Source organism: Chelonia mydas, chromosome 8, assembly GCF_015237465.2.
Source record: "Chelonia mydas isolate rCheMyd1 chromosome 8, rCheMyd1.pri.v2, whole genome shotgun sequence".
In the NCBI taxonomy this organism is placed as follows: domain Eukaryota; kingdom Metazoa; phylum Chordata; order Testudines; family Cheloniidae; genus Chelonia; species Chelonia mydas.
Genome location: NC_057854.1, coordinates 49,349,530 through 49,364,803, shown reverse-complemented (window position 1 = coordinate 49,364,803; position 15,274 = coordinate 49,349,530). Strand labels below are relative to the sequence as shown.

Genomic DNA, 15,274 nt, shown 5'->3' with positions numbered 1-15,274 from the left:
AAAGTCACAAAGTTCAGCCACCAGGTTTGCTGTGGCATTGGGGATACTGTTCCTGATGGCTTGTAGTCCATCTTTGTGTGGAAGGTTGGTGTAGAGGGCTTCTACATCCATAGTGGCCAGGATGGTGTTTTCAGGAAGATCACCGATGGATTGTAGTTTCCTCAGGAAGTCAGTGGTGTCTCAAAGATAGCTGGGAGTGCTGGTAGCATAGGACCTGAGGAGGGAGTCTACATAGCCAGACAATCCTGCTGTCAGGATGTCAATGCCTGAGATGGTGGGTCGTCCAGGATTTCCAGGTTTATGGATCTTGGGTAGCAGATAGAATACCCCAGGTTGGGGTTCCACGGGTGTGTCTGTGCGGATTTGTTCTTGTGCTTTTTCAGGGAGTTTCTTGAGCAAATGTTTCTTTTGGTAACACTCAATGGGATCAGAGGGTAATGGCTTGTAGAAAGTGGTGTTGGAGAGCTGCCTAGCAGCCTCTTGTTCCTATTCCGACCTATTCATGATGACGACAGCACCTCCTTTGTCAGGCTTTTTGATTATGATGTCAGAGTTGTTTCTGAGGCTGTGGATGGCATTGTGTTCTGCACGGCTGAGGTTATGGGGCAAGTGATGCTGCTTTTCCACAATTTCAGCCTGTGCACATCGGTGGAAGCACTCTATGTAGAAGTCTAGTCTGTTGTTTCGACCTTCAGGAGGAGTCCACCCGGAATCCTTTTTTTTGTAGTGTTCGTAGTAAGGTCTCTGTGGATTAATATGTTGTTCAGAGGTGTGTTGGAAATATTCCTTTAGTCGGAGATGTCGAAAATAGGATTCTAGGTCACCACAGAACTGTATCATGTTTTAGTCTGTTTCTCCTTACAGACAGTTCCATATGTAAAGCACTAGATGTACAGATAAACTGAATAACCCTGGCCAGCATCCATTGCTCCAGCTGAAATCAATCAATGAGTGCTCAGCATCTCTGAAAATCAGGCTCTAAATGATTTGCTCAAGGTGGGTACAGACCCCTAGGGCTACCATTTGTGCCACCTTCACGTGGACGAGGCTGTAAGAAAATAGTGGGCTATGGTTGTTGAGGAAACTGTGTTAACACACACTGTAATTTTTATAGTTGTGTTGGTGACACTGGGTACTACACTAGGTAACTCGGGAGGGTGGAAGACCACGAGTGTCGACGAAGCCCTCTTGCTCTAGGCCCAGATAAACTGAGGCCCCTCTGCTCCTCGAACTTTCTGTGACCCTGCACAACTATGAGGAAACTAACACACAAACAGACAGGTTTGCACACAGCTCACCAGCCAAGGCCAGCTTTGGCCTGGGAAACATATAGATAAGGCAGAAATGTTTAGCAAAAACCAGTAACAAATAGACCCAAATAAGGCAAGGCTCAGGCAATGCTACTGAGGAAAAACACAACTGGCTGCTTTAGCTGATTGGCTACGGTATTGTACGGGGCAACAGGTAATTGGTTGCATTAGCTTGTGTAGTAAAGTAGGCAAAGGTATAAAATGTATACTGAAATTTGCATGCGCTGCTGCAGAATTTGAGACAGCTCAGTCTCCCTGCGCCCTATATGGAGCTTCAAATAAATCTCAATGCTTCTCCACGCCGTTGTGGTCATTGGCGCGACGCACACCGGGCAACAAACCCAGCTGTTGCTTGCCTCGGGCACTCTGTGCCGGCAACAGTTGCCACAAATTTGAGTGGTGTCGTGACCCCTTGTGACAGGTTACACTGTACCTCACTCGACTTTGACCTGGCTCCTCTCCATCAGCCCAGCACCACTCCGTCAGGATAGGTGGGTAAGCCAAATCTAACCAAGTGGTGTTGCAACCAGGTGCAGGGGGCCACACCCCCACTCCAATTTGGCCCTGCTGTTCCTCCATCATGACCATGCAGGGGAGGCAGTGGACAAGGAGAATGGAGCAGGGGAGCTATGCTGGTTGGAGTCCCGGAGGGCTGGCCCCACTCACTGCCCGAGGTTGGGGCTGAGCCCCGCCGCCAACACTGGACCTTGGCCTGGGGCAGTTCCTCTTTGGCCGGGTGGCCTGGGCCTGCCAGTACCTTCGCCTGCCCAGCTGCTGGCCAGCATGGGAGATAGGCGACGGGTGGCCCGCGAGTGGGGTCTGGGACAGACAGACAGACAACCTCCCCCCCCGGGCCATCTGAACAGCGGCGGGGGCAGATCGAGGGTAAAGAGCCTCTCAGCCAACCCCGGCCACTAGCAACTGCCCCACACTGGGCCCCTCCCTCGGCGAGCTGCGCACGCGCCACTCTTCTCTTCCCCCCCACCGCGTCGGCGGAACCCCATTCCCCAACGCAGTCCGCGCGTGCGCGGTGGCTGCGGAGTGTCCCCCTCACCCCCCCGCCAGGCCTGCTGTCTCCCGCAGGGGGCCTGTCAATAAAGATTGAACAAGGCCGGCTCCTCCGTTGGCCCGTGTTGCTGTCGCTGCGGGGGGGTGCTGATAAAGTTGCGCGCGCGGCCCCGGCCCCGCAGGGTGGGCGGTGCTTGCTTTGAACAAAACTTTATTGTGCCGTGGTGGCGGCGGCCGCGGCGGCGCGTAGGATGCGCTGAGGCTTCCCCCGCCCGGCCTCGGCATGTCAGGCAGCCGGCAGCCGCCGCAGCAGCACCCTACCCCGGCTGGGCAGGGCGCCGCGGCCTCCGCCGTCACTTCGGCTTCTTCTTCGTCGTCGTCGTCGTCGGCGCCGGGCTCCTGCTCCTCGTCCGCGGGGCCCCCCGCGCGGCCTGTGCTGGTGGCTGCGGCCTCTGGGCTTTCCCGGCTGGCGGGGGCGGCTAGGCCCGGCGGCGGCTCCTCGTCGGGAGGCGGCGGCGGCGGCTCCTCGTCGGGAGGCGGCAGCGGCGGGAGCAGGAAGAGGCCGCTGCTGACCCCGCTCTGCAACGGGCTCCTCAACTCGTACGAAGACAAGAGCAACGACTTTGTGTGGTGAGTGCGGCCGGGCCGGGGGGCAGGGGCAGGGGCACGCCCTTCCCCACTGCCCTAGGCTGTCCCGGGGGGGAGGGGGCTGGTGATGGTAAGGGCGTTGGGGGAAGTTGGGGGGCGTTGATGGGTTGTCTGGGCAGCTGGGGTTTGGCTGGAGCCCGGGGGGCGGCGTTCCTGCCTCTTGCTTGTCCTTTGTGTGCCTAACAAGACTCGGTAGGACTTTCCACCCGCATCCCCCTACAGAAGATCTTTTCTGTTCCCCGAGGTGCCGCCTCTGCAGATGTCACCGGGACCACAAATTAATGAATCCTGACCGAACAAATCACGGCGTTTTCACCTGATGCTCATTGCACTCGGGCCCTAGCCGGTAGTGGCCAGGAGCAGGTTTCAGAGATACAGGCTTCCCCTTGGGAATGTGCCTAGCTGATCATAGTTCTAGTTATAGGGCACCAGGGGAGAGCTCACCTACTGTGGGGAAAAAGTAGTGTGTGCAGTATGTTTACATTGACTGCTTTATAAGAATAGTTGTGTTTTAAAATGGTTAGCTGGCTGTGTTTATCCTTAACTCGACTTTAAACATGGTTATCCTCATCAGTGCTAGTGTTGTACATTGGGTGAGTTAATGTTTTCTAATACAATGCATTTTTGCTGTAGAGATAAGCCCTAAAATAAGGGGTCATATTGTGTTTGTAGATTACTTACAGGCGGAGTCCAGTCTTCCACTTAACAAACTGGTTACAGAGAACTGGTTGTATGTGGCAGTAGTGTCTCATGCCACTTGAGACAAGCATTTTGCCTAGCTGAAGTTTCAAGGTGCTCAAATACAGCATGTTGCAACAGTGAACTGTTAAGTTATAATGGCAGAGATCACTGTGGTGAGATCCACATGAGAAAAGAATGGTTTACAGCAAATTTTAGATGGAAAAATTAAATGCCATGATTGCTACCTGAGCATCCAGAAAGAGTGATAGAGCCCTTTTCACTACAAAATGTAAAACACATCAGCAAAGGTCAGTCATGTATCGCCAAGAGAGAATGCACTTACAGCTCTTGTCCAGTGCCTAAATTCTTCCCCTTACATATTTGGCATTGCTTTCTTCTTACCTATGTTGAGCCATTTATAACTGCACATATGAGATGGCATTTAAGGAGAAAGAGTAAGCACTCTTTGTTATCCTTTAGCACCTCCTGGTAGAGCCCTGTGCGGCTACAAAATTTGTATCTGCATCCGATCCGTGATCTGTAAAAATGGTCTGAGGATATCCGCACCTGCAGGTTTAAAGCGGATATGCATGGATTTGCAGGGCTCTGTCTCTTGGACAGGAAGGAACCCGCTAAAGAGATTCTGAAGGGGAATCGGCAATCTCTTGGTCACTGGTATTGAAACCTGCTGATAGACAAGTCCATGCTGATTTTGTTTGTTCTGTTTCTTGGAAGGTGAATAACAATTGCATGTGTATCAGACCAATGCCTAAAACCAGATCAGTAGGAAATATGAACGGTGGTGATAAAGATGTACCTGTAGTTCTCCAAAAATGTATAAGTTAATTTGTAGTAATAAAAATTAACAGTAAGATGGTTTCTTGAGGCAGGGCCTTGCTGTAACTGGTGGCAATCTTCCTTTAAGTAAGAAAGCATTAACAACTTCTATCATTAATAGATCCAAAACCTTCCAGCAGGTCTCAATCGGCTATAAGAGGCAAAGTTTTAATTAACAGATGGTTGAATGCAATGAAATATAACCAGACAATATGCGTGGGTGGTAGTGCACCATTTTTAGGGTGGTAAATGTGATGGTGGTGTATTGATAGTATATATTGAAGGTTTAGGCTCAGTGAGGTCAGGCTGATGGACAGTTAATGATTTTTGTGGGGGGTGGCTGCTTACAAGACTGCTCTGTATGGCTGTTGGTATTTGGGTTTAGGATTCGGTGGAAGATATCTATTACTATTTGTGCTGTAGTAGAACACACAGGCTCCGATTAGGCTTGGGGTCACCATTTTGCTGGATGCTGTAGATACACATTGTAAGCTCCTCAGAGTGGCGATTGTCTTGCTAGCTAAATAGACAAGACTGGCAAAGGGTGGTACAAAGGAAGTATTATCTCTGTTGTACAGATGGAGAACTGAAGCTATAGAGTGGGGTAATTATAATTTGAGAGGAGTGGCCACGGAGGTTGAGTGGCTTGCTTCGTGAGCGTCAAAGTGTTAGTGGCAGAACTGGGGATGGAGTAGAACCCATGTCTGTTAACTCCCACTCCCCTCCATACACTCAACATCAAGATTAAGGAGATGTGGTTGGATTGGGGCTTTTAATTGAGAAGGTTGGTGGGTGGGTTCAATTGGTGCATTGACAGCTTTTTGTGAGAAGAGGGATGGTTTGGTTGGAAAATAGCACTGTTGGGGTGGATGTTAGTGAGGGGAGATGGTTGGGAGATGACACTGTTGAGGAATTGATGGCTGGGGGACATGATCCCCTACCTAGAGTACTTATGATTAATTTAGGCACAGCACAGGGCTAAATGGGACAGGGAGAAAGAAGGTTAGAGGGAAGAGAGGTTAAAGGATACAAGAACATGTGGCTTGTTGAAAACTCTTGATTTAGCAGTTATTTTCAAAAGATTCAAAACCAACCTTACTTTAAAACTTTCTCGGTTGAGTCCAATACACATTTTGAAGACAGCACATACATAATTAGTCATGTTCTCTCTTCAAAGTACAGTTCCTTAAGAAGGGCAACAGGAAGAATTTAACGAAGTGACAAGCAGGGAAAAACTCTTATTTTGCTGTTCAGTGGCATTTATAGAGAAACGGTATTCAGGTTTTTATGTGCTGATAGCTGCTTAAAGGGCACACCGTGATTTACACATTTAATTTGTCTGGGTTTTCAATTGTCATGGACTTCTGTGGGCAGTAGGTATTTCCCTAGCCTTTTAACATTTATGAAGTAATGTCATCCTCAAAACATAGCTGCCCTGTCAATTAATTGTAGTAACAACATTGAGATAATGCACTATCTGTGTGACACAGAGGTAAGAATCTAAACTGGGTGACTCTCTTTGGAGTTGTGTACAATGTATGAAAAGTCAAATGTGTGTGATTTCAGAGCCCTACACTTCAGTTTAAATAAATAAGCTTTGATTATGGCCAATCTGAGAAGCAAAAATTTCCCATAAAGAAAAGACTCAATAAATGAGACATTTTCCAAAAGACAGTATGCTACAGGGAACAGCTGGTGATACAACTCATGGTCCACATGCAGAGAGAACTAAAGGCACACCTGCAAGATCTATGGTGGCTTCTGTTGATTCGAGGCTGAAGTTGAGAAATAGACAAATGGGTTTGAGTGAGGTGGGATTTGCAAAGGTGCATGCAGAAATCATACTTAATATTAGTGGTGTTTATGCCCATAACCTTTGTGCAGTACTTTAAAAATGCTTACTCAGCAGTGTGATAGCTAAGCTGCAATGCAAAGTTTGGCCTAGGTTGCTGGTTTGGATTGTGAAATATTTAGCAAACAGTACATTGCTGGAGTATCTCTTGGGTACAGTTTGTAGTACATTTCAGCCAATGTCTGGGGATACAAAGTGGAGAAAACTGTATACAGGATATTAGCTTTTTGTGTTGGTGAATAGTTTTCTCTAGTGCAGTACTATCAGGAGTTAACATCCTGTATTAACACAGAGAGGAAAGAGTGTTTAAATACAGGATAACAGTTCTAACAGGCTTTTTTTTCTCCAATTGTCTCCAATTGGGGAAGTTGATGGGAGAAGGAAGTCTCTGATCATGGAGGATCTCTTCCCCTGACCTCGTGTCATACTTTACTCTTTAGTACTCCTTTCTAGGCACCACATTAACTCTGAACAGGATGCTGGACAGAACTCTTTCCAGAATGGCGTCGTGCTGCTGCTGCTTGGGAGCAGGGTATGTTGCTTCTTCAGTGACTGTAATGTTTCATAGCAGTACTTGTTTCTGAGCTCTGGGAACAAACAGCAAGACTTGGGCATTGCTTATGCACTGAGTTTTGTTTGCAGACTTGAATTTTGGAAGCTCATTGCTCTGCTTAGTGTCTTCCTTTCATTTGAAAAGTCAGGATTACAGGATGATAGACCTCCTAATGGTAAGAAAATATAAGCCGTTCACTAAGCTGACCCATTGTTATGGGCATACATGTATTAGTGGCCCGGTAGAGTCTGCAGGATACTAGTACCGTGCTTTGTCAACAATAAACCTGGCTGGGTACCTTCATCTCTTAATGGATCTTGTGGTCACTGGGCTCAAAGTCTGCTGTGCCAGCTGTCTGCTGTGCCAGCTGTGGGGCAGCACAGAGGGACCACACACAGATAGCCAAACATCTATCAACATCTAACCACAGGAGTGTTCAGAAACCTGTTAATCCTAATGTCAGACCTAGATCTGTCTGCAGTAATTCAATTTGGAATGTGCTGTATTTGGGGAATGCATCCACAAACACTATACAGCTGGTGTAAAACAAAGCAGCCCATTTGCTGACACACAGATTGACAGAACCGCATCATCTATTGCTGCACTGTCTGCCCATCAAAGACTGGATCAAGTTCTAAGGCCTGGTCTTGATCATTGCCTGGTCCCAGTTTACTGAGAACCTTTATCTCAAACACCACCTTCCTTTCTGCATCTTTGACTTCATGAGTTGGCGATCCTCTTGAGTGACACCCCAACTGTTGAGAGTTTAAGACTAGTATAAGTAGGAGATGAGCCTGTTCAGAAGCCAGCACAGTTCAGCCTGTGGAACTTCCTGCCAGACAAGCTGAAGATAAGAATATGACCATGTTCTGGACAAAATGCAAGACTCCTCTGTTTGACTCAGTTTCCTCCTAGAGACCGTCATTCATGTCTGTCTATGTATATTTAAAAAAAGTGGACGTGTGAGTGTGTATGTATGTGTGTGTAAATAAATAAGCTGTGCTCTGCTATTATATGAGAGAGAAGAATAGAAGTACAAGTGAGAGAAACTGAAGTGGATTCTAGCTGTTGCTATATAGGAAGAGACGGAAAAACTGTGTGTGTGTATACACCACTTGCATAGAACACTTAAGATTTATAAAGGGTTTGGATACCACTGTGATGGGTACAATATAACAATCTAGAAGAAGAAATTTTCAAAGCAGTATAGGGAATTTTGGGACATATGTTCCATTGAAATTAATGGAGGATATGTCTAAATCTGCTAGGCCAGGGGTGGGCGAACTTTTTGGCCCGAGGGCCACATCAGGGTTTCAAAACTGTATGGAGAGCTGGGTGAGGAAGGTTATGCCTCCCTAAACAGCCTGGCCTCCGCCCCCTCCCACTTCCTGCCCCCTGACCTATCCAACCCCCCAGCTCCTTGTCCCCTGACTGCCCTCTCCTGGGACCTCTGCCCCTAACTGCCCCCTGGGACCCCACCCCCTATCCAACCCTCTCTGTCCCCTGACAGCCTCCCCCCCCCCGCCCCCCCGGACTCCCATGCCTATCCAACCACCCTGTTCCCTGATTCCCCCCCCCCCCCCCCCCGCAACCTCCGCCCCATCCAACCTCCCCCTGCTCCCTAACCTCCCTCTGACCGCCTCCAGGACCCCAACCCCTATCCACGCCCCTGCCTGCTCCCCCACCCCCCCCCGGACTCCCATGTCTATCCAACCCTCCCTGTCCCCTGACTGCTCCCCCACCCCCGCTCGTCTCCCCCTTACCATGCTGCTCAGAGCAGCAGGAGCTCGCAGCCCCACTGCCTGGCTGGAGCCAACCACGCTGCCCTTGCTGCTTGACAGGAGTGGCAGGCCAGAGTGCTGGCCGCACAGCTGTGGGGGAGAGGTGACAGCAGGGGAGGGGCCGGGGGCTAGCCTCGCCATCCAGGAGCTCAGGGGCCAGGCAGGATGGTCCCATGGCCTGGATGTGGCCCGTGGGCCACAGTTTGCCCACCTTTGTGCTAAGCTCTCTGAAAACCTCAATCAAAGAGAAATAGAATGTTTAGGGCCTTCTAAATATCTAAAGACTTTCATGTCTGTCATCCCTGTATATAGTACTAAAGATGCAGCTACTGATGGGGTCTGGGTTTTTCTACTTACAAAAGAGGGATTTGGCTTGCTCATGCAATTTGTATCCCTTTCACCTGAGATTGCCATTTAAGGCAACGGATGGGGAATAAGGGCTTGTTTATATGGGGAAATTAACCAGAATAATTATTCGGCTACAGCTATGCTCGTCATTTTTTGTGTAGACAAGCCCTAAGAATTTTCAGCTACCTGTCTTCCACCTCCCCTTGTACCTCTCTCATGTGGTTCCTTCCTTCTACAAGAAGTGGATAACTGCAGTTTTTTGGTAAATTTTTGTTATGCATTTTTATATATTGGCTACTTTGGAATTTCTATAGGCTTTCTATAACAGTCCTGCAGGAAATCTGCCTTTTTTTTTTTTTTTTTTTTTTTTTGAGTGATCATTCCCCTCCTCATCCTCCCATGTTTCCACTGGGGCTGGATGAACACTTTTCCCCCATTCTTTCTCAAGCGTGTGCCATAGCATTAGTATTTTGCCAACAGAGAACCACCAATCAGCCTCAGTTTGGATTCATTTTAACTGTTCACTCAGCTTTCTATGCATTTTTGCCTTAATTTTTGTTTTTGGCTGTGTATCTGAGCTAGGTATTTAAAAGGTGTGTCTTAGAATACATTTGTAATGTTCTGTGCACTAGCTGAAAGAGGAGATATATTTATAGTGATATGAACCTTCTACTGTTGAAGCACATGGGAAACCAGTTTTCAGTAAGTACTGTGACAAATGAAAACTTTCATTTGTTGTACAGTTGAGATCTGCTCCCAACATTGAGTTGTCCAGAACTTCAGAGCAAGGCTTTGCATGATTCTATATGGTCTTAGACATGGAATCATTTTATACTACATCCATGTGGCTTCCTGAGCCTTTTGGTTTCTTGCCTGTGTGATACTGGTGGTCCCATTGAAGTCAGTGAATTAGGAAGTTTTAGCCTTTATTTATAAGGTCAGCTAGGTAAAGAGATACTATTTAGGACTTTGCTGTTATATTTTAAGCTTAGTTTAGGACCTATTTTTGCATAGCTACTTATTTCAGGTAGTTGGTGACTGTGGTAAGTATTAAAAGGGCTAATCTAGTTTCTGCTTATAAAACAGTGAGCACTGCTGGGAAGCAGTTTTTTAATAATGGAAAAGTCAGCCTCCGTTAAGAATGATCTGGCATGTCATATGTGTGTTTTGCAGGATCTGATTGGTCTCTTCCTCAACTATTTTGGCTCTTCCACTTATCCAGTCAGACTGGTATGAAGAAGAATAATTTGGGGAACAGCACAATCTTGGATTGCTAGCATGTTAAGGGAAACTCTGAGTTAGCTCAACTCTGTATCATGTTACAGACCTTGCACACAGTACGGTCCAAACTCTGCACATTAGGGGCATACTGGAGGTGACTCTGTTCTCATGGTAGAAATGGTTTATAAATGCATGTGTTTAGAATCTCTTGTTTGGACATTACATTCCACGGACACACACTCTACCTCCATGCTAAGGAACATGGTATCAGGAAGAAAGTGAATGAGTGAAGGTTTTTTTATTATTTTTATTTAAACAAACATGGGGAGCAACCAGTCATGGGGAGCAACCTCAAATCATTGCAAAACCTTGATTATTATTTTTAGTCTTTAATGATCTCTCCCTCTCCTACTATTAATATATTCTTGTTGGCTAACTTTATTTTTATAATTTTTCTAAGCTGAATAATGCCTTGACATTGAACGATTATTAGCTGCAAGACATTGGTTTCAACTCTGCAGTTGGATGCTAATCAAAATGAACAAAAACAATATGCAACCCAAAATGAACCTGCCACCTCATATTAAGGATACTCCATGCAACTTTCTCATTTCTTTTGTGGTTCTCATGCTAAGGAAGGGGCTAGATAGTCTGTAGTTTTGGTCCAAGCTGTTGGGGTTTTTTAAGTGTAGTGTTATGGGCCTCAAACTAAATGGTTCTGAATGCATGATTCAGTTGCAGAATACTGAGAACTAGTGTAGTTTTTATATTTAGATTCCATCTAGTCTTCAGGGCAATACTTGTCCAATCTGGATCATTGTGGGGAGGATAATTGACCCAGAGGAGGCTGTTGCTTCCACTTCCATTTGCAGTGGGTTTAAGAAATTTGAGATGGACTGGGAGGCACGGTCCTCCTTCCTGCTTCAGGATGGGTGAGAGCGAGGCTGGGAGAAGACCCCACTTCTCCTCTTGAGTGGATGGTGAAAAGGGGGATCAACTTGTGGGAAATTATTACTCACTTACACCATGCTGAAGTGGAGAGAGTGGGGTAAAGAAAGAAAAGTAACATTCTGGTTCCTTTCATGTATGTAGTCTGTTCTGTCAAATCCTACTTGTTTCTATCTGAGGTTGTTTTTTTTATCAAATACCTGTCCTGTTGCAGAAAAATGTATCTTTGACATGCAAAGATTTTGTTTTGTTGGCAAACCATGGGAGGATGCTTGTGAAGGGAGCACACCCTTGTTAGAGACTTACTGGCTGGAGACTAGTATATTTTGCATCCTATCAAGGACTTATTTGTAAAGGTTCCTTAAAAAGTGTATTCATTTAACTGTTAACCTTGAAATTTGACATTAGTTGACACATGCATTAGATACAAAATTGTTGTAGTCTTCCTACATGCTGCATCTTGCTAGACAACCATTCAGAATCTTAAAATTTGTGTATTCTATTGCTTATCTTTTCTGTTGGATGATAATACAAGATGGGGATTATTTTCTTCTTCTTAATCCTACTCTCCTCTGGCTCCTTTCAAACTGTCTTCAAACACACCCCACTGCCTCTCTTATTCTAGAAGCCCAAGACTTTTCTCACTTCCTCTTGTCTTCTCAACTATTGCTGCATCTTCCTCCTTCTCTTCATGCTCATGCTCCTGGTGAGTGCCATTGATTCTCATAATCTTTGCTTTCTCACCATCAACTTTTTGATGGTGATTTATGGATCCTTCCTTAAGGGTGGATCTATAAATGGAGATTCCCTATGTCCTAATAAGGAGGAGAGGATTGAAGATAATAAAATACAGGAAGGATTTGATGAGAAACAGTCAAATGGAAAAAAAGTCCCATTCAATTATATCATGTAATGGCAGGCAGCTAAAAAGTGACAAGTTCTTAAAATGCTTATGTACCAGTGCTAGAAGTCTAAATAATAAGATGAGTGAACTAGAGTGCCCTGTATTAAATGAGGATATTGATATAATAGGCATCACAGAAACTTGGTGGAATGAGAATAATTAATGGGACACAGTAATACCAGGGTACAAAATATATCGGAAGGACAGAACAGGTTGTGATGGTGAGGGAGTGGCACTGTATGTGGGGGGAAAAAAGTGCAGAATGAAAAGAAGTAAAAATCTTAAATGAAGCAAACTGTACCATAGAATCTCTATGGATAGTTTTCAGAGTAACAGCCGTGTTAGTCTGTATTCGTAAAAAGAAAAGGAGTACTTGTGGCACCTTAGAGACTAACCAGTTTATTTGAGCATGAGCTTTCGTGAGCTACAGCTCACTTCATCGGATGCATAGCATATCGTGGAAACTGCAGAAGACATTATATACACACACAGACCATGAAACAAAACTTCCTCCCACCCCACTCCCCCGCTGGCAACAGCTTATCTAAAGTGATCATCAAGTAGAGCCATTTCCAGCACAAATCCAGGTTTTCTCACCCTTTCCCCCCCCCCCCCCCCCACATACAAACTGAGTGAGTTTGTATGTGTGTGTGTGGGGGGGCGGGGAAGGGTGAGAAAACCTGGATTTGTGCTGGAAATGGCTCTACTTGATGATCACTTTAGATAAGCTGTTGCCAGCGGGGGAGTGGGGTGGGAGGAAGTTTTGTTTCATGGTCTGTGTGTGTATATAATGTCTTCTGCAGTTTCCACGATATGCTATGCATCCGATGAAGTGAGCTGTAGCTCACGAAAGCTCATGCTCAAATAAACTGGTTAGTCTCTAAGGTGCCACAAGTACTCCTTTTCTTTCTATGGATAGTAATTCCATTCTTGAATAATAAGAATATAGCAGTAGGGATACATTACAGACCACCTGACCAGGATGGTGATAGTGACTGTGAAATGCTCAGGAAGATTAGAGAGGCTACTAAAATAAACTCAATAATAATGGGGGATTTTTAGCTATCCCATATTGATTGGATACGTCACCTCAGGAAGGGATGCAGAGATAAAGTTTCTTGGTACCTTAAATTACTGCTTCTTGGAGCAGCTAGTCCTGGAACCCACAAGAGGAGAGGCAATTCTTGATTTAGTCCTACGTGGAGCACAGGATCAGGTCCAAGAGATGAATATAACTGGACCGCTTGCTTATAGTGACCACAATTAAATTTAACATTCCTGTGGCAGGGAAAACACCACAGTGGCCCAGCACTGTAGCATTTAATTTCAGAAAGGGGAACTACACAAAAATGAGGAGGTCAGTTAAACAGAAATTAAAAGGTACAGTGCCAAGAGTAAAATCCCTGCAAGCTGCATGGAAGCTTTTTAAAGACACCATAATAGAGGCTCAACTTCTATGTTTTTTAATTTGGGGTATACATTTAAGAGAACCAAAAAAAAAAGCCACTGTGGCTAAGTAACAAAGTAAAAGAAGCAGTGTGACAAAAAGGCATCCTTTAAAAAGTGGAAGTTAAACTCTAATGAGGAAAATAGAAAGGAGCATAAACTCTGGCAAATGAAGTGTAAAAATATAATTAGGAAGGCCAAAAAAGAATTTGAAGCTAGTCAAAGACTCAAAAAGTAATAGCAATTTTTTTTTTTTAAGTACATCAGAAGCAGGAAGCCTGCTAAACAACCAGTGGGGCTACTGGATGATCGAGATGCTAAAGAAGCACTCAAGGATGTTAAGGCCATTGTGGAGAAACTAAATTTAATTATTTTCATCGGTCTTCACGTTTGAGAATGTGAGGGAGATTCCTAAACCTGAGCCATTCTTTTTAGGTGACAGATCTGAGGAACTCTCCTAGATTGAGGTGTCATTAGAGAAGGTTTTGAAACAAATTGATAAACTTGAACAGCAATAAGTCACCAGGACCAGATGGTATTCACCAACAGTTCTGAAGGAACTCAAATGTGATTTTGCAGGACTACTAACTGTCGTCTGTAACCTATCCTTTAAATCAGCTTCTGTACCAAATGACTGGAGAATAGCTAATGTGATGCCAATTTTTAAAAAGGGCTCCAGAGGAGACTCTGTCAACTATAGGCCGGTAAGCCTGACTTCTTTACTGTAGTTTCAACCTTTTTGCCCGGTACTGAACAAAATTGTCAGACACATAGGTGAACATAATTTGTTGGGGAATAGTCAACATGGTTTTTGTAAAGGGAAATCATGCCTCATCAATCTACTAGAATTCTTTGAAGGGGTCAACAAGCACGTGAACAAGGGGGATATAGTGTATTTAGATTTCCAGAAAGCCTTTGACAAGGTCTCTCACCAAAGGCTCTTCAGCAAAGTAAGCAGTCATAGGATAAGAGGGAAGGTTCTCTCATGGATTGGTAACTGGTTAAAAGATAGGAAACAAAGGATAGAAATAAATGGTCAGTTTTCAGAATGGAGAGAGGTAAATAGTGGTGTCCCCCAGGGGTCTGTAGTGAGCCCAGTCCTATTTAACATATTCATAAACGATCTGGAAAAAGGGGTAAACCATGAGGTGGCAAACTTTGCAGATGATACAAAACTACTCAAGATAGTTAAGTCCCAGGCAGACTGCGAAGAGCTACAAAAGGATCTCTCAAAACTGGGTGACTGGGCAACAAAATGGCAGATGAAATTCAATGTAGATAAATGCAAAGTAATGCACATTGGAGAACATAATCCCAACTATACATATAAAATGATGGGGTCTAAATAGCTGTTACTGCTCAAGAAAAAGATCTTGGAGTCATTGTGGATAGTTCTCTAAAAGCATCCACTCAATGTGCAGCGGCAGTCAAAAAAGCAAACAGAATGTTGGGCATCATTAAGAAAGGGATAGATAATAAGACAGAAAATATCATGTTGCCTCTATACAAATCCAAGGTATGCCCACATCTTGAATACTGCGTGTAGATGTGGTCGTCCCAACTCAGAAAAGATATATTGGACTTGGAAAAGGTTCAGAAAAGGGCAATAAAAATGATTAGGGCTATGGAACGGCTGGCCTATGAGGAGAGATTAATAAAACTGGGCCTTTTCAGCTTGGAAAAGAGATGACTAAGGGGGGATATGATAGAGGTCTATAAAATCATGACTGGTATGGA

The 15,274-nt window shown here is 45.1% G+C and overlaps 1 protein-coding gene across 10 annotated transcripts in view; it reads left to right on the top strand.

Annotated features, from left to right (window-relative positions):
• Positions 1-1,911: 1,911 nt before the first annotated feature.
• The window catches only part of COP1 (COP1 E3 ubiquitin ligase), a 213,123-nt gene continuing 199,760 nt past the window's right edge, over positions 1,912-15,274 (top strand). For 2 of the 10 annotated variants that reach the window (XR_005226628.2, XM_037907992.2), the window contains exon 1: positions 2,483-2,948. Coding sequence is in view for 9 of the 10 variants with exons in the window: in XM_037907992.2 (XP_037763920.1) it covers positions 2,602-2,948 (347 nt within the window). In the remaining variant the exon portion in view is untranslated. Of the gene's footprint in view, positions 2,949-6,816; positions 6,869-15,274 lie in introns of those variants that run through there. The other 8 variants (XM_043552652.1, XM_037907993.2, XM_037907998.2 and 5 more) reach the window with 8 other exon arrangements.